We start from the raw sequence: 26,902 nt of genomic DNA, 5'->3' as shown, positions 1-26,902 counted from the left end.
GCTGCACAGCCCTGCGCGGCGAGGATGGGTGCCATGAAGCTGCTCTGGTCTCAGCCCCTGGCTACAGCTTGCAACGGATATGCTATGGGAAATGGCACTCTAAGGCCAGTTTTTTACGACGAGGGTGGTGAAACACTGGAAGAGGTTGCCCAGAGAGGTGGTAGATGCCCCATCCCTGGAAACACTCAAGGTCAGGTTGGATGGGGCTCTGAGCAACCTGCTCTAGTTGAAGATGTCCCTGCTCATTGCATGGGCATTGGACTAGATGACCTCTAAAGGTCCCTTCCAGACCAAACCATTCTATGATTCTATTATTCTATGAGATAAAGAACTCTTTGCACTGACCAAGCAGACTAGGGCCGGTACTCCCTTTGTACATAGCGAGGAGCTGGGACGAGAAGAGAGAGGTGACCCAGTGAGATGCCGTGCCCAGCCTGCCTTGTGTTTTCTGGAGCATCCCCTTGGAGGGACCCTGCATGGAGCTGGTGTGACTGGGGTGGGCAGTTCCGCAGCAAACACCCACGGCCCTACAAAGAGTTGATGTCCTTCTCTGGCCATCCCTGGAGCCCGGTGATTTGTGACACTATGGCTCACAGACTCCCCTCAGCAAGCACTCAGGCACTCCACTATTTGGGGAAATTGCTGGTAAAACGTATTCCTATAAAACCACTCCAAACCCCTGCTCCTTACAGCCTGAGAGCATTTTGGTGAAGAGGACAACTGAGAGGGGGCAAGAAAAACTGTAGGGACTGAATACCACTGAGGCAATAAAATTAGGTCCAGTATTTAATCACCTTTTCCAATAATTGTTTCTTTTTTTGGAGAACTATTTCTGAGAGATTTCTACATTTCTTCACAATGAACAGGTGATGATGAAGAATTTCATCTAGACAGAAGTTAAAGTTTGAATTTTAAAATGAAGTTCTACACAGTGAAAACAAAATCAACGCAGTGTTACTTTCATCTTAAAGCTTTTAAAAAAAAAAAAAAAAACAACAAAACAAAGGTTAAAAAAACCCAAAACAACCAAACTTTATTATTTTGGAAATACAGTCTATCATAAAGTAAATATTTTAAATATATAATATTAAACAATAGTAAAGATCACTTTGTGGAGGTGAAATGAGTGACATCAGGGGTTTTTATAAACTGTCTCTCAATACTGCTAGGACCTGGGTAGCTGCTGTTCAGGACTAACAGCGCACAGCATATTTGGTGCAGTGTAGATTTTTTTTTGGTAGAATATACTTATTTACTGTCATAGCAGACAAAGCAATTAGCTGACATTTCATGGGACAGTCTCCCAAAACTAATCCTGAGGCAAGAGCAACTCCACCGTCAGATGAGACACTGGAAGGAGGCGCAGCTGGGAGCCCTGCAGACCTGCAGGTGTGTCAAGTTGCCCCACTTGAGACCTTCTGGCAGGTTTTTCTTTTCCATCAAGAGCCTTGCTGTTTACAAATGCTTCTTCTTTTTTATTGCCTCTGCCCTGACAGCCAAGCTCTTGGCACAGATGGTCAGGACCACGATGAGGACTCCAACCAAGAACGTAACCAGAGGCCAGAGGAAGCAGTGCAAGAGGACAGTCTCATCATGGGTGCGCTTCAGCATCACATCATCTGGCCTACGAAGAGGAGGGACAGAAGAGGGAGAAAATATAAATCAACTAGACATCATCAGTTCATCGTAAGTGGAAAGCATCTGCCATGGAAACAATAAAGGTGTTTTATTTGCAACAGTGTTACAAAATGATTAAGTGGACCATTTCATTCACTGCTTTCGTTGGCCCGTCTATCACCAGCGCCCCTGGCAGGACATGAGGGCTTTCCACTTGCAGTGGTTACAGGCTAACAAGTTCATTCAGATTAAAAAAAAATTTAAAAAGCATTGGTACTTCAGGTGTCCCAGGGGTCGTGGTCATCACAAACAGCCATGAGAGATACAATAGCACATTGTGGATTGAAAAACCACTCTAGTGAAAACATAATGCAAGGCAGCAGTTATACACATCTACCTCAAATGGCATCAGATGCCGCGCAATGAGTTCAAAGTGCAATTAAAGCTTCCCTTTTAGCTTTGAGCCCTGATGTGTCCATGGGGCTACATGGAGGCTCCTGACAAAGCCCTGGCTGTGGTTTGGGTTTGGATGGAGAGTCAGCCCCTGTCTTCAGCGCTGCACCACTGGTGGCCCAGGCTAGCCCAGCCACACTGGCAGGCAGGGGTCTGCACAAAACCTAACCCCAGGAGGACTCCTGCCCAGCCCCGGCGTGCCGGAGGCTCCCACTCAGCTTCTTCCCAGCAGAGGCTACTTCAGCAATAAGCTGCGATTTGGTACTGCAAACACCAGCTGCTCAGTGGGCTTGAGTACGCTCCTGCAGGGACACTTTGGGGAGCTTCCCCTGAAGATCTGAACCCCCATGCCTCCACCAACAGCATCTAACACACAGTCACGTTTGGGTTTGTGACGGATTTATGCATTTCCAAAGGGAAACGGAGGGAGGAGGACAATAGCAAAGAGGAGGCATCTCAAGAGGCTTGGAAATTCAGCTGTGCCACACGTCTGAAAGATCAGGTGCCCATCTGCCTCTTCCAAGTCTGGGAAGTTGGTTGGGAAATCTGATGGCAGGTTTTCCTCAGCTCTGGCTCTTTCTGCTCTCCCTGAAGTTTAACAGAGTTATTAAATCGGTCTCGTGGCATTTGCACTTTGCTGCTGCTTTCCCATCTACAGCCAGAGACACACAGTCTGCTGGAGAACTATCTGCAAAGATAGGAGAACTTTCTCTAATTAGGAAAATACATATAGTCGTGACTCATATTGGTCCTCACTTACATGGAGCACTGCCATCCCATGTTGCTTTGTCAACGTTACCCAATGCTCCTTGGAGCAACAAACCTCACAGCCGAAAATCCTGGCAACCCAGGCTCATCCAGCCAGGTCCTGGGAATTAAGCTCTCCTAATGCGGTGGCACATGGGAACAGATACCTGTGCAATGACTGTGCTGTCTCTCTGCCAACAGCTTCATCCTGATCAGAAAGCAGCCCTAAGAAAATATTCCCTCTAGGGGAAACAAGAAGAAAATCTTTTTCCTTCACCAGGAAGTTAATTAATGGAGATGCCTGCAAATCTACAGGGTTTTATCCATCCTTAAAGAGTCAGTGGAGCCAGACCGCCAGGCTACGCCTGATCGCTGGTTTCATTGCATCCGCATTTGCATTTGGGGGGTCTCTCCCCCAAAATTGCTGTGTGGAGGTTCCTCTGCACCATGCCAGCCTGCAAGTCCCCGAGGCTGGCACCGCATGTCTCTCTTTATTTGTGTATAAAGGAGCAGAATAAGACTCTGATTATGAGCATCTCAGCTATATAAAAGTTGAAACTCGGCAACATGAAAAATTATCAAAAGAGACCCAGGTGTATTCAATAGTGGAACACGTGAAGTCTGCTCAACTGAAATCCTCCAGACACATAATCAGGCACATGTGAAGACCATAAATTGAATAAAATAATATTAACTTTATGGGCACAAACTTACCAGTCTATGCCATATAAATGACAGCACCCGAACAGAAAAATCCTTTCACAGGAGGTATAATACTGCTTCCTTCATATTTACTGTATCATCATCCATGAATAACAGAGTGCTAATTGGCAAGGAGGCCATAAGTAGGCAGCATTCAATCCTTGCAGCTCTCAGCTTACAAGTGACGTTGAATTTTAAGTATTTTTTTAAAACAGATACTACTCAAAGAGGTCAAAAATAAGGGACAAGCAAACAAACTAGAAAACTGGATTCAGTTAAAGAAAAGAAAGTGTGGTTGGAGAAAGCAAGATATCTTTTTGACTGAATCTTAGATATTTTGAAAAACGTCTATACCAAAGGTAGCAGCGATGAATGCCAAACACTCATTATAGGTGCGACTGTAACTCTTGCAAATTAGTAATTGAAAAGAGTTTCACTTTTGGAAAAGAGTCAAAGACTTACAGAGGCCTTTAATGAAGCGTCAGGATGAGGTTTGGGTTCAGATGGATATTATTGCTATTCTTAGCTACAGCAAGAGTCCCTGTGCAATTCCTACGTGGCAGAAGGTGTGCAGCAATTCACTGTCAACTGCTCACAGTGTCTCTTCAGACGATACATCAAGTCATGACTGGGTCCCCCAAAAAATACGTCATTAAATGACTATTGGCACCACATTTAAGACATTAAATGCCCTTCTTTAGTCAAGGGGAGAGAGAAGCACTCCTGGAGGGTGACCCAGTACATAGGAGAGCTCAGGGACCCTCCAGGATGTAGCCTCTCAGTACTGACTCTTGGCACCAAAAAATGATGGGACAAATCTCAGCCTTGATCCTACCTGGTTTAATCTGCTTGGTAATTCTGGAAGAGCTACCATGCTTTAAGCTGCTCTTTATCTTATCCCAAATTAACTTTCCAGTGCAGATAAGCACTGCTGGACCCCAGGAGTGAATGAGAAAAGCTAATAAAGGCAGACAGCACTGCCAGCAGATAAACCACACATTCCTGGATGGCAATGTCCTGGTTATCTGCCTGTAACAGCCCATGGAAATTTATCAAGATCAACTTTGGCAGCACACGATGCCATTTGTTTGCATTTGTATGATTCCCTCTCTCTCCCGTCAGGACCAGCTTCTCTTTCCTGCATCTGCTGACCCACGTGGAGATGTCGGAGGGCATAGGGGAGAGCACTGGGGAGCACTGGGGTGGCAGGAGGAGGCAGCGGAGGACAGGAGCCTGGGCTCAGCAGTGCCCGGCTGAGGGGCCCTCCCCTGCATATCCATCACCAGAGCTGACAGCAGCTATGGAAAGTGCTCTGGAAAACAGCTTAGAGGGTGTAACGGCAGCAGAGGGTCCCACTGAGATGCAGCTGTTACAGGAAAGGGAAATACCTGAAGAGGGGTTATTGAAAAAGAAAACGTTCACTGTTTTCCTTTACAAGATAACTCCTTTTACCTCTGCTTTTTGGTGCTGAGATTGCAAACAACTGCAAATAACAGCTTCCAAAGCGAGGAGGGAAAATCAGCCCTGCTGCACCCTCACGACGCACTGCACGAGACCCCGAGCCCACCACCCTGCTGCCACAGCACAGGGCTGGTGCCGGCAGGGAGCCCATGCAGCCGAGCTGGCCGGCACAACCTGAGAAGGACCATCCAGGCAGAGGAAAACAGCCTTGACCAGGAAAAACTCCCCAGAAGCACCCGGGTTATACTGAACTTGCAAGTCCACGGCGAGAGCAGCCTGAGGAGCAGGGGCCGGGCAGGCAGACGTCCCGTGCAGCAGGAACGCCGCAGCCCCGGCCGCCCCGCGGCTCTGCAGGAGATGCGCAGAGGTAACCGCAGGGGCTTGGGGGTTTGTCACGGCCCCACGTGCTGCACCCTGCGAACAAGGTAACTGGGCTCATCCCCAGGTTTTTGCTTGCTCCTTGGAAAGAGGGGTAGGGAGGTACAAGGTGGGTGGCTTGCAAGCAGGACTTGCAAGTCCTGGCTCAGCAGCCAGGGACTGGCATGGTGGGCAGTGTGAGTGAGGGCCTAGGAGGCCACCTGGCTAAAAACCTGAAGAATAAACATGTTTGTTTTCAGGTGATCCGTGCCAGGCTAAAAACCATAGGTGTTTCATGTGAGATCCGTAAGGTCCAAAACAAAAGACTGGGAAAAAATTAGGAGGAGATAGAGGGAGTGAGAATTAGAATTGATCAGATGAATTAAATATAGTAAAGTCATTAGTGATTAACTAAGAGGTTAGCCTACAGCTGCATTTCATTTCTTCCAGGCTGTTTGTTATCCTCACGTGACGGCATCAGTTCAGGGGAAGAGCCCTCCTGAACAAATGAGCCCTCCGCCTCCTGAACAAATGAGCCCTCCGCCTCCTGAAGAAATGACTTCTCAGGCAGAGCAGAACAGCCACCACCACCCAGCAAGCCTCCAAAGGGACCAGCGAGTGCACAGAGCAGCCGTCCTCTGACATCTGAGTCTGCAGAGTGCTTGAGGACATCCATGGGTCAACTCCTGAGCGATCCTGCAACAAACCCTGAGGGATAAGGAACAAAATCTGCTTGTAGAAAGTACTCAGAGCAGCAGCCAGGACCGCAGAAGCCCTGCTTGGGCTGCGGGACACAGCCACGCTGCTGGATGGCTCGCTGCAGCATCCTGCTCAGGGCTGAGCTTGTTACCGGAGCGCTGCACCAGCCCCCCTCGGGGATCAGCAAGAGCTGGATCCATCCCACTGTCCTGGTACAAAAGCCTTTGGCTTTCACTCCAAGGCTTACACAGTGATTAATACAAAAGAGCTGCCCTGCATGTTTTTGAATCAGAAATATGCACACAGAGATACTTGTCTTGCCAAGCACAGACGGAGAGTGTCACCAAGAGAGCAAAGTTGCTGGCAGTGAGCCGCGAGGTTTCTGTGGCCCGTCACAGTTACTTCTGAGCCCTGAGATAATCATGATGGCTGCGCTGTGAGATGAGAGGAGCCAGAGCCAGGCTGTGCTGGAGGGGGCAAACCCCCAGGACTGTGTTGCACCACGATGGAGAAAACCAGAAGTTCAGAAACCAGACACCCTATAAGGCCTTCAGGAGAATGAGCCTTTGGGTGGTTATCACCTGCCCATGAAACAGAAGCCCACAGCAGTAGGAAAATACTGCAGCCACCCAAGAACGCCAGATACAGGCCAAAGGAGCAGAAAATTATAGCTGAAATCTCTGGATTCCATCTCTAAAACAATAACTCTTATCAATAGCAGAAGCAAGGAGAGCAGGAGCCTGGAAAGGAGCCACAGAGCTGCCATGGGATGGGGGGGAGCGGCAGAGGAGGCTAGCAGGGCTGGGCAGAGAAAACAAGGGGATGGTGGCGGGGGAAAGGAGAAAGATGTACTTAACAGGCAAGCAGGAAAAAGGAGAGGGCTGTACTTCCACAGCAGACAACCCCTTTCCTTGGGAAGAAAAATAAATAGCTATCAGGACACCCAAAAAACCAGTAACATAACTGTTTTGGTTTTGCACGGCAAGGTCAGCATGCATCAAAACTGCAGTTTTGACTTTTTCTTGCTACTTTTATAGAGGTGACCTGCCTGTTCCCAGAGTCTGAAGGCTTGTTGTTTGGCTTGGAAACAGAAAAGGGAAGGTGCCCCTGTCCCCGGGGGAAACCCTCTCATGACAGGGATGCAGCTTTGCTGGAAGCCCCCACACCATCACCCCCCTGGTGCTGAGGCAGCAATGCCGAACCCAAAGGAGGTATGTCATGCCTGGAAATGTGTTTCTTTTCCCTGTGAGAATCAGCAGATATAATTAAAGATATTGCCTTGTCCCTGCAAGCGTAGTGCATTTAATAAACACATCTTTGCTCTGTGATTTCCATATAATACTTCAGTTCAAAGACGTTGACCAGAGGGGTTGCACATATTCCCCCTAAGCTCGGTTATGGACCATCTCTTGTTTCTAGCAATGCTGCCATTCAGCTCTCCAGTAAACGCAAAGCCTCTCAAAGGGATGCACCCGAACTCCTAACGCCAGTTATCAGTGCACAGAACAGTGGCGGGGGCAAGAGAGAGACCTAGTGGGACAAAAAGAGGAAAAAACCTGAATACTTTCAAGCCCTGCTCAGGCATCAAGACCTGGTTCTGCTGCGAACGGTGATGGCCACGGTGCAGCACCACCACCACTGCCCAGCAGCAGCCCCAGGGTGAAAGAATGAACAAACTAAAAAAAAAAGCCCTAAAGAACTCTCTACCTTAACTTTGAAAACACACCTTTCCTTTTCACTGAGCAGACAAGGAGGGAGGAATTCTGCTTTCATTGCTAAAAGGTGAGACCAGTACTTATTTTTAGCAGGACTTTGAGCTCAGGGCTGGAGCCTCGTGGGGCTCTGACCAGGGGTAACTGGATTAGTTGTTGCATTATGCAACGCATCCCTGTTAGGCGCTGCCAAGCAGTTCATAACAGACGCTGGGTAAAGCAGGCCTCCATCAGAGCCTTCGGAGCAATTACTGAACATCATGGGAAGAATTGCAGTGCAGGGGTTACCAAAAAGTCACGTAGCACCAAAAAGTTACAGGCACGTAAACATTGCTGTCATCACTTACGCACCACACCGTGCAATTTATGTGACGCAGCGAAAGCTGACAGAGGCAGGGGCACGGGATAGGGAAACCTTATGAATATTTTTTGTATTCAAAACAATCTGGATTTAAAGATGTTTGCAATCTGCATACACTTACTTTGCCCACAATGATTCGTATCCCTTCACTATGGCAAGCACTCATCAGTATTTTTTTTCCCCCTATTGTTGCAAGACGCAGAGCTCCTCAGCTGGATGGCTGCACGCCGGAGCAGTGCTATGTCTTACTAACAGTAAAGTCCTTTCCCTCTCGGGCCCAAGCACTGCTCCACAGGTGATACAGTAAAAGAAAGGATAGGAATAGCAACACCATCTTCGGACTGGAGGGAATTAATTTAGAAAACTTTGTGAAGTACCAAAGCAAACCGAGATTTCTGTTCCACCATTTATGAATGAGCACCCTACTACCTCAGCACCCTTGGCTTCTACAGATAATTATGCCCAGATAAATGGCCTGCAGGGTACCCCAACACTGTACAGGTGGTTGCTAATCACTAGACAGTGACTAGAATCTGGAAATCTCAGGTGAATTTCTGTACATCATCCTGCAGCAAACAGAGCAGTATAAAGCACGACTGGCTCATCTGCTGTGCTGCGGCAAAGGAACCACAGAGCGTTCTTGCCGTACTGACAAACACAGGGCTAAAAAGCAATAATGCCACATAAATGAGCCACTAATAAGAAATGACTTGACACACGTTGCTCTGCCTGTCTCAGCATGGCATGAGACTGAGGGGTCTGAGCTGATGGAGATCTTGGTTTCTCTCTTTATGTTCTTGTTGTTGACGTCAGTGAGATCTGGAACATGAAGGAATAAAGTGACGGGATCTCCCCCATCCCTCCTGTTCCCGCAGGCCTCCCACTTCAGGGTATGCAGCTATGACCCTTGTTTGCACGTGGTCACGACTACAGACCCCCTGGGATACTCGGTGTGAGATCCATTAATACGGAAGCACTACAGTAGCACTACTGAAGCACTCGGTGCCTTCTCAAACCTTTGGCAACAGCCTGAGAACTTTATCTGAATTTGTCACTGATTTTGTGCTCTGAAACACTGGGGGTTGGTTTCTGCTGGGCAGGGCTCCCTTCAGACCAGAGTATCACCACACCAAACGACAGGCACCTTCACCAGAGCTCCAGAAAAGCAACTTTCCCATGCAGCTTGCTCCACTTGGCCCAAAGCTAGCCAGAGGAGACTGTGACACGAAAGGTAAGTGCCTACAGTGGCAAAGCAGAGCCTCGCTTTTCAGTAAAGCACTGAGCTCCAAGTTAAGCTGCTCTTTGGTTCCCAAGTTAAGCTGCTCTTTGGTTCCCTAAGGTAAATGTCAGACAACTAGTTGTGCTGGGCCTCTCTGTTTATATTAACCAAGAATGAGTGAAATTGCCAAGCCTGCTTCGCACCCTTTTTGTATAACTTTGAACTGTACAAACGGCATCACTTTCTTCTTCTTTTCAAAGCAGCCTGTTGAAATGTGCCCCACCAAACCGAAGGGAGGTGTTACCTGACAGCGCGCGCTGCGTGCAGCAACAATTCTGAGAATGATGCTAAATTAAATTTGATGAAGAGGAGACGATGTTCATTCGTTGCCTAGATATTTACCTAGAATTTTATTCTGCTGTTTCAAAAGAGAGAGAATTAATATTGCAAATACTAGTCTCTCGAAGGAACCTACCACTATATTCTATATGTTTTATAGTCTCACACAGAAGAGTTAGCTCATCCACACAGTTAAAAAAACACTGACAGAAAATATGCAGACTTCTATTTTGAAGTGAAGAGATTTTTTCCTCAGTTTGTATGTTTTCTTACTGCTTCACAAGCTGTTTAGTCATCGCACCTCTAAAAGTATACCTAAGCAAGCACATTCCTAGTCAGCAAAACTTACCTCTCAAAGCTCATTCCTATCTCCAGAAGAAAATAGACGGTGTACACATTTCAGCTTAGGCTATCTTCAAGTATCTCTGGCAGCGAGCCTCTCTTCTGCTGTATATAAATTGTTTTATGATCAGCAAAAGGCAGCGTTTCAAGGCAGCCGTTGCATTTGGCAAGAACATTTAACAGTATAGGGTGCAGCAACTGTAAGGAAAAAACCTTGCCTGAGTGCTGCACAATTCCTCAGTGTCAACCTACATAAACGACAGGCCCTAAGCAGTATGCAGCCTCAGAAAAATTTTGCCTTTGCTTCACCTACAGATGTGATGTGAGAACCAGCTCACCTCGCGCTGGACCCCTACCACCTAGGTGCCTGCACCCGAGCAGATCATGCTAAGCTCCTTTACAGGAGAGAAATAAACATATCTGGGCATCCAACAGATATTAGGCATTTATTCTAGGGTAAGAGGAAAGGCTCCTATTTCTCTCCACTGACTATAAAAGCTAACTTTCACAGCATCTTGTGCACACCAGCTCAGATGAATCCTAGGCATGACGTCTCCTGCAGAAGATCCCATGTTTCTGACTATCCTGCTCCCTCAGGCAGCAGCTACTGCAGGTCCCGGCTCTCAGCGGCGCAGGGAACTGGCAGCACCCGCCTGCCCAGAGAAGCCAAAATCATCGCTCAGCTGCTGATTAGCAGATCCAAGCATTGGCTTGGATCAAAAGCAGCTCCTTGTGGACCAAAGAAGCTCCCAAGAAGGTCCCTGCCAGGTCTGATGTCACCACACAGGGTGCCCTAAGTTTTAACCTCTGCATGCCGTAGACAGTGCTTCTTTCCCCACTATAAGAAACCACTAGTTTTTGCTACAAAGCATTGGTGGATTCCCTCTGCAAAGAGTTAACCAGGGACAACAGACTGTCATCCTGGGCACGCTGACTAGGTCTACAGTCTCTCCAGGGAGGGGACAACAATCATAGAGAGCCTAGGACAAACCTGAAGCCCCCAAGGCACTTAGCGGGCCACCCACGGGAGAGTCGGGCATCTCTGTGCCTGCCACCCTGCTCCAGCTCCCTGTTCCTCCAAGGTCCTAACACACACTGGCATCCAGTTTCCTCCTGTGTGTCTTAATAAACTTAAATATCTGATGCCAACACTCCCACACTGAGCCCTGAATTGCATCAGCAAGCACCGAGCTATTCCCACCTAGGTCTCCCTCATCTGTTTAACTTCCAAGTGCTGGTGGGGTAGGACCAAGCTCCTCCTTTAGTCCCTGATGTGGCAGACATTTATTCGAGTGCTTAACTTAGCAACCAAGAACAGTCTCCCCAGCTCTACCAAAATTACTCATGCTGATCAAATTAAGCAAGTGTCATATGCCTCCAGAATTGGAGTCGAAAACCCATAAAACCTTGGCTGACCTGGAGATCTTAAATAGTCTCTTTCCGCCTCCCTGTCTGCATGGACCTATCATCCCAATCACTGCTGTTCTCCCAAGTCCTCCCAGCGAGCCTGCACGCTGCGGTAACAGCAAGTTGCTGCCACCACATCACCTTTTATTTCCCGGCACGTCATCATCAGAGACAGGCAAAAGGACTCCCTCCTCTTCCCATTTACTGAAGGAAGGAAACCACACGTCACCCTTATACACACGTAAGTCACATCAACGTCGGTACTAAAAGTAAGAATTGAAACAGAAGAGGAGATGCTTTAAGTTACAACTTTCTACTCTGCAAGCACGTATGAAAACTGGCAGTTCTGTGAACGTTTACTACACGCATCTGATTCATTAATCCTCTATGAACACAATTCCTGCGTTAATTTGTACTATTTACTGCTCTCCCCTTTTCTTCCAGCCCCTCATGAACACAGTAGGATTTCTCTTCCACGGAGGGAAGGAACGTTAATATCCAAGCCAGAAATTTGCCATCTGAGTGTTAAAAGCCAAGATGCTTTTTGCCATAAAATTACATGTTTTAAGGGAAACTTTCCTCAGAGTTTTATATTTTTACTTCAAGTGGTAAAAAAATTTTTCCACTTTCTATGTAGCTTTTCATCAATAGAGTTGTCTTGCAAAGTTATGCACTAAACTCTGTGTGCTAAACCACATCACTATATGGGTGTGTGTGTATATACATATGCATGCATTTATATATATTTTCAAAGAGAACCAATGGACAGCTGTTAAACAGATGCATAAGCACTTCTGCCTATGCAAATGTAGATTACTCACCTCAAGTGCTGGTTAAAATAGCATGTAAATGGTTGCGAACCCACTTTCTCTTTCCAGTATTTCTGCTTGCACGTGACGTTCTCAGAGTTCTCCTGGTCGTCTCTTGCGCAGGGAGGGATGTACGAACACTGCCAACACACGGTGCAAAACAGAGTTACTTCTGGGCTCAAGAACACAGGGCATCACTTTCTCTGCATTTTCATCATAATACCAGCGTGACTGAAAAGGGCAAAGAATAATAAGTACAAGCTCCAAAGAAACAAAAAAGAAAAGCTAGCTGAACTTTACTTCAATTGCTACTTACGCCCTGCAGGTACTGGAAAAGAATATGCCAGCATTCAGAAACAAAATAAAGGCTTTATCATGTTTTGTTCTGTTATCAAACCAACCTGCCACGTAACACCTTGGGTTTTTGCATGATGAATGTAAAAATGATCACTTCATATTGACGTATTTCTAGCCAGTTGCATGGATTGGATTTGAATTACTTCCTATTTTCAGTGAGGCACGTAATCGCAAGGTTTTTTTAGCACCATGCTAATAAATAACCAAAATATTCCGGCAAGTTTTCCCAGGTGATGGGATATCTGATATGTGGCTGATATCCACGGGCAAAAGACAGGTATTCTTCCACTGTTACAACACAGGGAAAGGAGCATAGAAAGTTCAAAGCCCCACTTCAACAGAAAGGTTCAGCATCTGCTTCTGCTGTATAGAAGTCAACAAGAGTTGAGCATGCAGCTGAGCTATCTGCAGATCTCACCCTCAGACATCTGTTTCAAAGCCCAAAGAGATCAAGGGGAGTTCCTCCCCCAGCTCAGTGCACTTGGGTCTGGTCTTTCAGAGACTCAGCTCTGGGTCACGTACAGCCCACATACCTTGTTTCCAAGTCTTGTCTTTGACACACCACCCTTCCCTCCTAACCACAGGGAGTTAAGCAAGAAAAAAAACAAACAGTCCATTGAATCCAATATTGGCAGTATCAGGATCTCAGTGTCCAAGCAAAATCCCTCCTATTGTTACCAGGCATCCATAGGGGAGATCATTGCAGGAGATGTTGAACCAAACTGAGCAACACAGCTTAACTGATCCTTGGATAACATAAGGGCTTTTCACCCCGGAGGACGCACGGACAGCAAGGCTCCAGGTGCACACACAGATTTTTAATTCCTTTAAAGTTGGGAGCTGCAAGCAGAAAAAGGTGACTGGGAAGGTAGCTGAAAAGCCTCCTACGTAGGTAGGATGAGGAAGTAGGAGACGCAGGGTGTGGGAAGCCCCTAAAGGGATCCCCCCATATGATCACAATTTGAGTTTCTTCACAGTATCCTGAAGGCAATAACAACAAGGAGAGAGATACCCTCTCTAACCTGAAAATAAAGATCACCGTGATTCACTGTGCCTAGTGAGTGCTTTCCTCTCCCTCTCCTCTGAGGTTTCACAGGGGCCTGCCGTGCCCCCAGCTGCACGCTATACCCAAGCCGAACAGACCTAGAAGCCCGTCTCCACTGTACAACAGCTTGAATCTTTGCCATTCGAGGGGGATGGGAGAAATCTCAGGATTTTATTGGCCTCATCATGTAAAACCTGACCACTTCTGTCAGCGCTTACAATTGCTGCCAGGAGCTTCTATGCTTCAGACTGGAAGGATCTGCAAGGTCTTGCTTGTTGCTTCCAAGCTGAAACTTGCCTTTTTCACATGCAAGGGCCTCCATTTTCCCGAGGGCCCACATCTGGTGTTGTCATGGCACAGAGATCCCTTTAGATCCCTGTTCAGATGACCCTAAATAAGGATTCTCCCAGTGCTGACAACAAAGGACAGAAACGAGCAGCAACACCACTCTGCTTCAGAAACCAGAACACAGTATTTATCACACACAGTTATTTCCATCTTAGATAATATTCCTTGGCTGGCAATGTTTTTGGTTTGATTGCGTACTTTGGAAGCATCAATCACACTCCTCTTTCCTCCACCCTCCCAGCGCACAAGCACATCTGTGCAGCAGCTGGACGGAGTCAGCAGCGTTGGCATGAAGACACCCAAGCGCAATGCTGACTCTGCTCTGTCCACCTGACAGCCACTGACGTGCCGCACCATCCCGCCTGGTCCCTTGCCGGTCCTCCCTGCTCGGCCCAGCGTCCAGCACTCCCAACCTTCTCCAATCCGGTGTTTTTCTTCGTGGTGCCTTTCATATACTGCTGTGGAAATGGTACCGTATCCCACCGGTTGTACTCTCACTGCCTGTGTCTGACTGTACCCTACCCCCTGCTCTTCCCCAGGCCCCCAGCGTTTAGGGATGCAAGAGAGTAGATGTAAATAGCTTTACTCAGAGGCTTTACTCAGAGTCCCCCCCCGCCAACCACTATTTAGCCAGCACACACAATGCAGAACTAGACAAAACAACTAGCTACCAATATACGTTCTTCTGCTTAAATTTTCTCAGCGATCTCAAAAACTCCTTTTCCTGTGGCACCAGTGCCAGTACGCAGCTTCTCTCTCTCCTCTGAAATGTTTCTTCCTCATGGCTGAGCCTACCTCTGTCCTCTGCTATGAAAGTGTGACCACCCTAGCACTCCTCTGCTGGCCAAACTTCCTCCAGATCCTTCACAGACCTTCCACCTCCCCCAGATATAACGTGAATCCTTCACAAAGTTCACAACCTGGTCAACCATTGTTTATTCCCATCCTGAGTTTCAGGCTTAGAAACAACTGCAGAGATCTCTTTTTCCAAGAGATATTCACCTGAACAGACAAGCGGCAAACTATAACAGTCTCCAAGGATAGCTCTGTCACAGAGGACTCCACATGTTTTGACATAGGTCCCCATGCTTTGAGCCCAGTATGAAGCTATTAAAAATATGAGTTTTTCAGGGCAGAGATTTTGCTTGATTTGGAAGATGTAAAGTGGTCCACAGAGAGCTTCCCCAATCAACATGTCCGTCTCTCCCCATGCCAAAGCAAGACAGCATAAGAGAGTACTGCCAGTACCTACAGGAGGAACACCTGGAAACTGGGGACAACAGTGAATATGCTCTCCATAACTCAAATTTAGAATCATAGAATAGAATCATAGAATAGTTTGGGTTGGAAGGGACCTGTCAAGGCCATCTAGTCCAACCCCCCTGCAAGATCAGGGACATCTTCAACTAGAGCAGGTTGCTCAGAGCCCCGTCCAACCTGACCTTGAATGATTCCAGGGATGGGGCCTCCACTACCTCTCTGGGCAACCTGTTCCAGTGCCTCAGCACCCTCATTGTAAAAAATGTATTTCTTAAATCCAGTCTAAATCTGTCCTCCCTTAGTTTAAAACCATTGCTCCTTGTCCTGTCACAACAGGCCTTGCTAATATGTCTGTCCTCGTCTTTCCTATAGGCCCCCTTTAAGTACTGGAAGGCCTCTATAAGGTCTCCCCGCAGCCTTCTCTTCTCCAGGCTGAACAACACCAACTCTCTCAGCATTTCTTCATAGGAGAGGTGTTCCATCCCTCTGATCATTTTTGTGGCCCTCCTCTGGACCTGCTCCAACAGGTCCATGTCTTTCCTGTGCTGAGGACTCCAGAGCTGGACGCAGCACTGCAGGTGGGGTCTCATGAGAGCGGAATCACCTCCCTCAACCTGCTGGCCACGCTGCTTTTGATGCAGCCCAGGATACAGTTGGTTCTCTGGGCTGTGAGCACACATTGCTGGCTCATGTCCAGCTTTTCATCCACCAGTACTCCCAAGTCGTTCTCTGCTGGACTGCTCTCAATGTGCAGGACCTTGCACTTGCCCTTGTTGAGCCTTATGAGGTTCACACAAGTCCACTTCTCAAGCTTGTCCAGGTCCCTCTGGATGGTTTCCCATCCCTCAGGGATGTCAACCGCACCACGCAGCTTGATGTCTTCTGCAAACTTGCTGACGGTGCACTCGATCCCACTGTCTATGTCACTGCTTAAGATATTAAACAGTACTGGTCCCAATACGGACCCCTGAGGGACACCACTCGTCACCGATCTCCATCTGAACATTGAGCTGTTGACCACTACCCTCTGGATGTAACCATCCAACCAATTCCTCATCCACCGAACAGTCCACCCATCAAATCCATATCTCTCCAATTTAGAGAGAAGGATGTTGTGGGGGACCGAGTCAAAGGCCTTACAGAAGTCCAGATAGACGATATCCATAGCTCTTCCCTTGTCCCCTGATGTAGTTTCTTGATCATAGAAGGCCACTAGGTTGGTCAGGCAGGACTTGCCCTTGGTGAAGCCATGCTGGCTGTCTCAAATCACCTCCCTGTCCTCCATATGCCCTAGCATAGCTTCTAGGACGATCTCTTCCATGCTCTTCCCAGGCACAGAGGTGAGGCTGACATGTTGGTAGTTCCCAGGGTCCGCCTTGGGACTGTCGTGGTTTAGCCCCAGCCGGCAACTAAGCACCACGCAGCCGCTCGCTCACTCCCCCTCGGTGGGATGGGGGAGAGAATCGGAAGAGCAAAAGTAAGAAAACTTGAGGGTTGAGATAAAAACAGTTTAATAGGTAAAGCAAAAGCCGCGCACGCAAGCAAAGCAAAGCAAGGAATTCATTCACTACTTCCCATGGTCAGGTAGGTGTTCAGCCATCTCCAGGAAAGCAGGGCTCCATCACGCGTAATGGTTACTTGGGAAGACAAACGCCATCACTCCGAATGTCCCCCCCTTCCTTCTTCTTCCCCAGCTTTATATACTGAGCATGATGTCATGTGGTATGGAATAGCCCTTTGGCCAGTTTGGATCAACTATCCTGGCTGTGTCCCCTCCCAGCTTCTTCTGCACCTGGCAGAGCACGGGAAGCTGAAAAGTCCTTGACTAGTACAGCAACAACTAAAACATCTCTGTATTATCAACACTGTCTTCAGCACAAATCCAAAACATAGCCCCATACCAGCCACTATAAAGAAAATGAACTCTATCTCAACTGAAACCAGGACACTACTCTTTTTAAAAATGGGTGCAATGTTTCCCTTTTTCCAGTCAGCAGGGACTTCACCTGACTGCCGTGACTTTTCAAATATCATGGGGAATGGCTTGGCAACTGCATCAGCCAATTCCCTCAGGACTCTGGGATGCATCTCGTCAGGTCCCATAGACTTATGTATATTCAAGTTCCTCAGGTGGTCATGAACCTGATCTTCTCTTATAGTGGGAGGGACTTTGCTCCCCCAGTCCCTGCCTTGTGGTCCATCTACTCAAGAGGTGTGGGAAGAGAGGTTGCCAGTGAAGACTGAGGCAAAACAGTTGTTGAGTACCTCAGCCTTCTCCTCATCTGTTTTTACCAGTTTGCCAGTCTTGCCCGTCAGGGGGGGTACACTTTCTTTGCCTCTCCTTTTCTGGCTGACATACCTGTAGAAGCTCTTATTATTATTCTTTGCATCCCTTGCCAAGTTCAGCTCCATCCGTGCCTTGGCCTTCATAACCCCATCCCTACACAACCAGGCAGTGTCCCTATACTTTTCCCAGGATACCTGTCCCTGCTTCCACTGCCTGTGCATTTCCTTCTTGACCTTTACTTTGACCAGCAGGTCTCGACTCAGCCATGCTGGTCTCTTGCCTTCCTTGCCTGATTTCTTACACCTGGGGATCAAGAGCTCTTGTGCTCTATGGAAAGTGTCCTTAAAGATCTGCCAGCTCTTTTCTGCTCCCTTGTCTCTGAGGGCAGTTTCCCAGGGAGTCCTATTGACTAATTCCTTGAGCAGCTGGAAGTTTGCTTTCCTAAAATTCAGGGTCCTGACTTTACTCTTTGCCTGACCCATATCCCTCAGGACTGTGAAATCCACCAGTGCGTGATCACTGCAGCCCAGGCTGACTCCAGTCTTGACATCACCAGTTAGCTCACTTGTGTTGGTGACCATCAAGACTGTCTATTACCTGGCTTAAGCTATCCTCAATGCACTCCATTTGTCTCCTGGACTGCCTACAGCTCACCGTGCTACTTTTCCAGCAGATGTTGGGGTGGTTGAAGTCCCCCAGCAGGACGAGAGCCTGCGAGCACGATGCCTCCTGTAGCTGCAGTAAGAAGGCTTCGTCAATAGGCTCCCCTTGATCGGGCAGCCTGTAGTAGACACCAAGCACAAGGTTCCCTTTGTTGCCTCGGTATCTAATTCTTACCCATAAGCTTTCAACCTGCTCATGGCTATTCTTCAGAGACAGGTCTTCATACTCTATCCATTTCTTGATGTAGAGGGCAACGCCTCTGCCCCTCCTGCCTCACCTGTCCCTTCTGAACAGCCTGTAGCCATCGACAGCCGCACTCCAGTCATGGGATTTGTCCCACCAAGTTTCAGTAATGGCAACTAGGTCACAGCTTTCTAGCAGCACGGTGGCTTCCAACTCCTTCTGTTTGTTGCCCATGCTGTGTGCATTGGTGTAGAGACACTTTGCACCACTCTTTGCACAAGTATTCCCAACGGCAGCTGACAGAAAACACACTGGATTCATTTCCATCTCTTCCTCTTTATCTTCATGTGAAAAACATAAAGGAGACACTCAGGGTCTTGCGATAAATCGTTGGGACCTCATTGCTTGAGCCTGTCAAAGGTTAACAATCTCAAAGAGAGGAGTGGTCACTGCCCAAGGCAAAATTGTCAACACGTGAATCTGAGGGGTCACCCTGAAACATCTCCTCAACCTGATGAAGGCCTTGAGCCATGGTGAACACCCAAGTTCCAACTCCAACGTGGACTTATCACCTGCTGCATAGCACTGGTTTGCCTGCCCAGGATGTCAGTACAGTTCCCACCAACCTGACGTTCATTTTGGCCCCTTCTGATCCACGTAGGTGGTGGATCTCTCTTTTCTCAGCCTTCCAAGCACACTTCTTGGGTGCTTTGCTTGATCAGCTGTATTGCTTTCCAAAGCACAGTCAGCACGTGGATAAAAGGGAATCATAACCCGGCAACTTTCACTGCCATGAGTTGATGGATGAACCTGAAATGACCTCCCGCTTTGGCAACAGGCAGTTTCTGAAAGGTTAATTCCACAGTCCTCCCCCACAAGACATGGCACGAAATCCTACCATCAAAACATAAATAAATTCCAAGTGTTTGAAAGCAAGTTAGGACGTCTTGTGCTCAATTGCAGCTCGTGCAGCAACATCCATTTTCAGCTGAAGTGTCCCACTCTATATTACTTTGATGTTTTTTTTCTTGAATGTGTTACAATGAAGTTGGAGAATAGCACTTAAGATTAGACATTCAGAATAAATCTAGTGGAGCGGAGGCCTTTTCAGCAGATCTATTGGGACACGGTGCCATAATCGTACCTCCTACGCTATGTCATAGCAACGATAAAATTATTATGCAATTCAAATACAGTCTCAATTACACAGCTCAAAATCAGTATCAGGCTAATAATATTCCCCCTTCAATCACAGCCAGTGTTTGGATAAAAGACTCAGGATTCAATTCAGTAAAAATGTCAGCAAGCAGCTAATATACCTTTACACCAAGGTTTTGTAAGATTTGTATCTGTGTTTGCTGCTGGGTGCTCCCTCTCCAGTGTCTCTGCAGATGCCTGGGAAGATTCCCAGTCCTTCTGAACACTTCATTGGAGCAGATATTCTTCCATATCATGCAGAAGGGACAGAAGCGTGAACTCTTGACCATGATTTAGCTTCCAGGTTGCATTTCTTGCTTTTCAAAGACTAATTCTTGCCTAATTCAGTCACATTTTTATGAAAAAGAAGCCAGACTTGGTAGGCTTTGAGGGAAGCTGTCTCAAGCCTGGAAGACACTGTCTACAAAACAAGAAAGTCTCAAATGTAAACAGACATAAGGACCCAAAGTAGAAGCAAGTCAGCCCATCAGAAGACAAACGGATGGCACTAATAAGCAAGTCTCCAGCCTCAGTCTCCAAGCGACTTGTCAAGGACCATCGTCCTGGCTGCTGGTGAACTACAGGACACAGCACGTACCATTTGCTTGGTGCGGCAGAGAGACCCCACATCGTGTGCTGTGCAGGTTGGGAAGCTTGTGATGAAATGAAGGAGCAGAAAGGACGCTCTAGGTGAGTATCAATGCAAAAGTACAATGCACCACTAAAGCCAACAACTTCTGACTCCTGATCTCCAAGTGTATTGCGTTTGCATGGCAAGGTTTTGGTAGTGGGGGGGCTACAGAGGTGGCTCCTGTGAGAAGCGCCTAGAAGCTTTCCCTCTGTCCAATAGAGCCAATGCCAGTTGGCTCCAAGACAGACCCGCCGCTGGCCAAGGCCAAGCCCATCAGTGATGGTGGTAGCACCTCTGTCATGATAACATGTTTAAGAAGGGGAAAAAGCTGCTGTGACACAGCAGCCAGAAGAGGGGAGTGAGAATATGTGAAACAACTCTGCAGACACCAAGGTCAGTGAAGAAGGAGGAGATGCTCCAGGCGCCGGAGCAGAGATTCCCCTGCAGCCCATGGTGAAGACCATGGTGAGGCAGGCTGTCCCCCTGCAGCCCATGGGGGTCCACGGTGGAGCAGATATCCACCTGCAGCCCGTGGAGGACCCCACGCCGGAGCAGGTGGATGCGCCTGAAGGAGGCTGTGACCCCATGGAGAGAGAGGAGCCCACGCTGGAGCAGGTTTTCTGGCAGGACTTGTGACCCGGTGGGGGACCCATGCTGGAGCAGGGGAGGAGTGTGAGGAGTCCTCCCCCTGAGGAGGAAGGAGCAGCAGGGACAACGTGTGATGAACTGACCACAACCCCCATTCCCTGTCCCCCTGCGCTGCCCGGGGGGAGGAGGCAGAGAAAATCAGGAGTAAAGTTAAGCCTGGGAAGAAGGGAGGGGTGGGGGGAAGGTGTTTTAAGGTTTGGTTTTATTTCTCATTATGCTACTCTGATTTGATTGGTAATAAATTAAATTAGTTTCCCCAAGTTGAGTCTGTTTTGCCCGTGACGGTAATTGGTGAGTGATCTTCCTGTCCTGACCTCGACCCATGAGCCTTTTTAAATATTTTCTCTCCCCTGTCCAGCTGAGGAGGGGAGTGATAGAACGGCTTGGTGGGCCCCTGGCGTCCAGCCAAGGTCAACCCACCACACCAAGCAATGTATGAGCTTCTCCTAACTTTGTGTGTGAGCATCTCCGTGTATTACTGCGTTATCTTCATGGCCTGGAAGGGAGGAAGCGCTGCCACAGCCATTCTGCTGTGCAGGAGATGAGCAGGGTGACTTGCTCCATTAGTACAAAAAAATGCCCCCCTCCCAGCTGACTGTACTGGAGCTGGAGCTGAGCATCGTGTCTGGTTTTCACCTGCATCCGTCAGCACAGACAAACCCACCGGGAGTGACCGAACGCACAACCCCTCACAGAGGCTCGGGGCAGCGAGGGGTGCCCCAGGCGAGACGGGAGGGCGGTGGGGCTGCTTCCAGAGAATTGCTAGACAGCATCTGCAGAGTTTGTCCGTCATGGGCATCACCCCAACACAAATCTGATGCTTCATCAGATGCACCAGGCCCTCCCAAAATTATTGTAGAGTTGGGCATATTTTGGTATTAAACATCCTCTGTCTTGGGTCATATTTAAGAGAGTCCAAAAACCAAAACCAATTGTATTTACAAGTGCACAGAAGAGAGAACCGTCCATCATGTCGTCAGGCTGAGCGGTTACAGAAGAAGAATGCCAGGAGCAGGCACGGATGCGGCGCGCAGACAAGGAGCAGCGGCTGGCTGCTCTGCTCCCCTGCCCAGGGACAGGGACGGGGACGGAGAGAACCGGGTCCTGCTGCACAACTGCTAACATCAGGCCCACCATTCAATCCCTTAAAAGTTCCTTCAACAAAACAGCCGGCGAGTTCTTCCGGCACTACTCTTAACTTTAAGTATAGGAAGGAAAAAGTCTAAAAAGCCAGAAAGCAGATCTTTTTAGCAGCTGATATACTCCACTGTCATGTCACCCAACCAAACCTATAGCCTGGCCCCCGTGCTGGCTGTATGTGCCGCCGACACACTCGATGGCCAGAACGATAGTGACAAATTGACTTTGGAATTAATCCCCCTTAAGCCTTATCTCAGAGATTATTATTGCTATCAAGGCAGCTGAAGAAAGGCTACCATCCCTCTGCTGAAATTTCTTCCTCTGAGACAACAATTAAATTAAAAAAAAAGAAAAAAAAGAAATCCACAACTCACTTGGACTGAACACGAATGTAATCGTGCCCGGTGCTTTATATATACATTTCTGGATTAACTCTGACCCAGCTATATAATCTTTTAAGAGCTAAAATGAATCCTGGCCTGTACAATGATGTGATTATCTTAGGAAGCAAGAGAGAAAAAAAAAATAGTTTCTTTTTCCTGCAGCTAGACCTCGCTAGAACAGACAGATTCGTAGCTGCCGAGATGTTTATACGCCAACCCACTCTACTACAGAAAGTAGAATATTTTTAGTCCAATACACTGGGGATTTTTGGGGTGGAATGAAGCTGCCAACTGATTCAGTATTGTTGCGTGTTGTAAGGAGCCTGAACTATGCCTTTCCCACACTATTGATTTACCAGGCGGAATTGCTACCCCGCACAGAGAAGCAGCTAAACAGAATGTAAAATTTAAAGACTGTTCAAAACAAAATTGGTCCATTTTTTTTCCTTCTAGTTAGTTGGAACTGATTAGCATGTTGTAGGTCTAATTGCATGAACACAAGGGAGTGTGCTGCAAGAAGGTGACGGAAATGGGAAGGGTTAAATGGCTCCTTAAGCGTTCATTCACAAATACATACTGGATCCCAAGCATTAAATCCAGCAGATTTCTACTGTGTTGGTATGACTAATCTATTTCAGCACAAAATCCTGAAAGCTTTTGAAGACGGTGAGACTTTAGGACAAAAATTAAAAGGAGAGTATAACTGCTCAGCTCCACAGACATTAAACCAGGGAGAAAAGGGAAAACCAAAGCAACAGCCATACACACTTTGTTCCCTTAAAAGGGTGTGTTTTCCTAATGAGACCTAAACAACTTTTCTTCTTATTTTGTATTGGTTTTACATAGGCTTCTTAAGGTAAGGAAAATAATTGGAGCGGGTTTTTTTTTTTCCTATGTTGTTTTCCACTTAGTTAAACTCAATTACTACCAGAGAATGCGGTAACATCAAAAAATACATCCTTTCTGCTTGGTCTCATCTGGTAAATCAGATTTAATCCTCGGCAATCAATATCCCAGGGTAAACAGCCCACACCTAGAGATGCAAGGTGCAAGCTGGAGAAAACGGATTGAATTTGTAACAGCATGCAAGTACAATGCGCTGCCAACACACAGCCCTGTGTTTCCTTATTAATTGTTAAATAAAAATAGGCTTCTGAGTGACATTTATGGGCATTGCTTCTGAAGTTCTGGGTGCCTTCCTGCAGAAATGGCAATCCAGCCCCCGGGCAGGCACAATCCTTCTCTTCCCACCGGACTTCCAGAAAGGCAGGAGAAGACGAGATCAAGAAGTAAAAACAAACCAAAACACTCAGACTACTCAGAGAGACATTGTGGTTGCAGCCCAGTTTTGAAAGCCTCTGCTGAAACTGAGAATGCTGCAAGAGTTGCTGAGCCCAGGCGTGCTGGTGGCACAGCTCACCACCCACCTCCCACCTCCCATCCCTGCTGGAGATGGCCACCACAACAGGGCCATCGGGCCGTGCTCAGGGACAGCCGCGCTGCACCCTCTGCAGCAACACGGCATCTTCGCCCCATGTCGAGAGGGTGGCTTTTCTCCTGCGTTTCACAACTACCCCCTGCCCACCTGAAGATGAAGAGAAGTTTAGGGAAGCCCTGGTGCTCAGACATCTGGGGCATTCATGGTGCACGTCTCCATAACCACGGCCCTCTGCGCAGGGAGCCTGGCAGCAGCATCCCCAGGGAAAGGTGAGCTTTGCAAAGCTCCCTCACAGGCCAACATTTTGTCCACTTCGCTACCAGGCACCATCCAGCACTGCAGCTTCATTTTGATCCAAATCCTGTCAGATTTATCGTTCTGCTTCTCACTCTGCTGATTTTTGTCCTGACCACCCTTCCGAGCCCACAAGCTGCCAAGGGGAAAAAAGCAACCCCCCAAACCCTGAGCGTGGAACTTAATTCACCTTCCAAGGGACAGAGCCACACCGGTGTAACTATGACTGCGGAGATGTGAGGTTGCACATCCCAAACTGGACACACAAGCCTGCTCCCCAGCCCCTGCACGCAGACCCCTGCACCACGCTTAGCACGACCCTTGGCACTGCGCTACCTCCACATCTCAGCCAAAGAGCTGAAATTTCCTTCTTCAATACACTCCCGATTTCAGGTTCTTTCAGGGGGAAGTGGGGGGGGGGGGGATCCTGCCGCATGTTTTATTTTCTGGAAACTACTTAACAAAATCTGCTCCATTCAGGCAGCACGCTGGCAAGGTGATCTTTACTCAGCACGAAAAGAAAAAGGAGAAAGCAGAATAGCTGCCTTTAAGGAAAGAAAAAGCACAAGTCACGCATTGCCTTCAGACTACCCTCGTTTGCCCGAAGACGCAACTTTAAAGAGCTTCCGTCCTGTCCGTTTTCATGTGGGTGCTGGAGAAGTTTTAGAATCAAAACAGCACGGGGGAAACTTCAGTTTCCGCGCAGCCCTCTCCCCAGCGCCCCATGGGCAGCGGCTCCGGTACCGTTTCCCCTTGCGCTTCGGGGAGCTGCCTGGGAAGCCCCTCACCCTCCGGGACACGCAGCGCAACAGCGTGGGTCACCGCGGGCAGACCTCCTCCCCGGCGGCAGGAGTTTCTCCCCGGCTTCCCACCGGCGTCCCGGGGGGCACCGGCGGGGCGGAGCGGGGACCGGCAGCGGGGCCGCCCCGCTGCTCCCCTGCGCTGCCCCCCTGTGCCCCCGGGCCGGCCGGGGCCGGGGCCGGGGCCGGGGCCGGATGGGACCGCTCCCGTGGGAGGGATGGTTCGGGATGGGGCTGTTCGGGGGGGAAAAAAAAAAAAAATATATATATATATATATATGGGGTGCCTGTGCGTATATAGTGTTATACTATATATATAGTATAGTGTTATGCGATATCTAGTGTGTAGATATATACACGCTATATATATACACACACCATATATATACACACACGCACCATGTACAGTATTTTTATATATACACTATATATATACTTTTTCCCGAGTAACAGCGCAGGGGCATTCCGGAGGGATGCTGCGTGACTTCATCCATCCCCACCGCCACAGAAAAACCCGCACCCCTACGGAGGGCGGTGACGGGGGACGCGGACCCCAAGGGAGGGCAGAAGGGGCAGTGGAAGGGCACCCCGCACCACCCTGCCCCGCGTTTTGGGAGCGCGGGTCTCACCTTGGGGTTGGTGCGGAGCTGCCGCTCGTCTTCATGGAGCAGGGCGGGTGCGGAGGAGCGGGAGGTGCGGACCAGGACCTGGAGGCAGGGGTAGCGGGCGGTGCCGCGGCAGGCGGCCCCGCAGGAGAAGGTGCAGGCGAAGCGCTCCCCGAGCTGCCGCACCGCCAGCACCGTGCAGTTGGCGGAGCCGCCGCCGCTCCGCTCCTGCAGCGCCGGGCGCAGCCAGCAACAGCCCAAGCCCAGCAGGGAAAGCAAGCCGGCGGCGATGAGGAGGAAACCCAGCCGCATGCTTTTGTCCTCCGCCTCCGTGTACTCGTAAGCCGCCCGGCTCCGCGCCATCGCCCGCTCGCCGCTGGCATCCGCCGCCGGCTAGCCGCTGCCATCGGGCTAAAGCTCCCCCGTCGCTCCCCGCCTCCCTCCCCGCCTCCTTTGGGAGCCACGGGGGTGGGTGTGCGTGTAACCAGCAGGCGAAAAAAACAACAAACAAAAAACCTAGATAAATAAATAAAATGCAAATGGAAACCCGGCTGACCTAATTCAAGCCACGCCGGGGGTGGAAGGGACAGCTTGCAACGGGATTATCTGGCCCGGGAGATTTGCTGTGGGGAGGGCTAGTCCGGATTAATACCGGGTACTGTGCAAGGTGCAATGTCTAGAGGGGGACGGGCGGGTGGGGGGCCGCAACGCGCCCTTGGGCGCGTTGCGGCCCCCCACCCGCCCGTCCCCCTCTAAGCCAACATCCCCCCACAGGATGGGGTAGCGGCCCTGCAGGTAAGTCCAGAAGAATAAAATCATGGCTTGAACCAGGCCATGAAAATACTTTGTGCTTCCCAATTCTCACCACCGGCTTGGTTAAGTCCCGGAGAACCCATGTGAAGTCATGCTCAGTACCCCCCTTGAGTCAAAAATCTGCGAGGTGTCTATGTACACACGCAGAGTCAGACCAGAACGTAAAGAAATTAGCTATCTGGAAGTGAGGAAGCACCTGCTATTTTCACCTTATTAACTGAGATGGGAAATAACGAGAGCTGGCCCAACATCATCCTGCCTCAACAGGACTTTTCAGGGATGCAGGGCAAGTGCTCTGCTCTCGCCAGCCCCAAATCCAGCATCCAAGCAGCAGGGACAGACCCAGCCTCTGAGTCGTTCATCATTATTTGAAGATAACAGGAAAGCAAGATGATAGCTGTCAAAAGGTTTTAGGCAGGAATTGCTTTCAAGAAGAAGTTATTGACCTTTGAAAGGTCGCCCTAAGAGGTGCCCTCCTTGAAGCAGGTCTGCAGAAAGGCAGTCGATCCAAGAAAATCCACTTATTTTGCAAATAAAGTTTGGTTATTACCCAGTATTTCCCACCACGGCAACACAACAGAACAA

The 26,902-nt window shown here is 48.8% G+C and overlaps 1 protein-coding gene across 1 annotated transcript; it reads right to left on the bottom strand.

Moving 5' to 3' along the window:
* Nucleotides 1–1,111: 1,111 nt before the first annotated feature.
* On the bottom strand, nt 1,112–25,876 carry KCNMB4 (potassium calcium-activated channel subfamily M regulatory beta subunit 4). The gene is made up of 3 exons (XM_075491617.1): nt 25,529–25,876; nt 12,238–12,365; nt 1,112–1,624 (listed from the first exon to the last, which is right to left on the bottom strand). Exons 1-3 carry the CDS (start codon nt 25,865–25,867, stop codon nt 1,456–1,458), a joined length of 636 nt encoding a protein of 211 aa, XP_075347732.1. The 5' UTR covers nt 25,868–25,876; the 3' UTR covers nt 1,112–1,455.
* Between the last annotated feature and the right edge of the window lie 1,026 nt (nt 25,877–26,902).

The sequence above is a fragment of the Mycteria americana genome, chromosome 1 (genome assembly GCF_035582795.1).
Source record: "Mycteria americana isolate JAX WOST 10 ecotype Jacksonville Zoo and Gardens chromosome 1, USCA_MyAme_1.0, whole genome shotgun sequence".
Classification (NCBI taxonomy): Eukaryota; Metazoa; Chordata; class Aves; order Ciconiiformes; family Ciconiidae; genus Mycteria; species Mycteria americana.
This window is presented reverse-complemented; position numbering and strand designations above follow the sequence as displayed.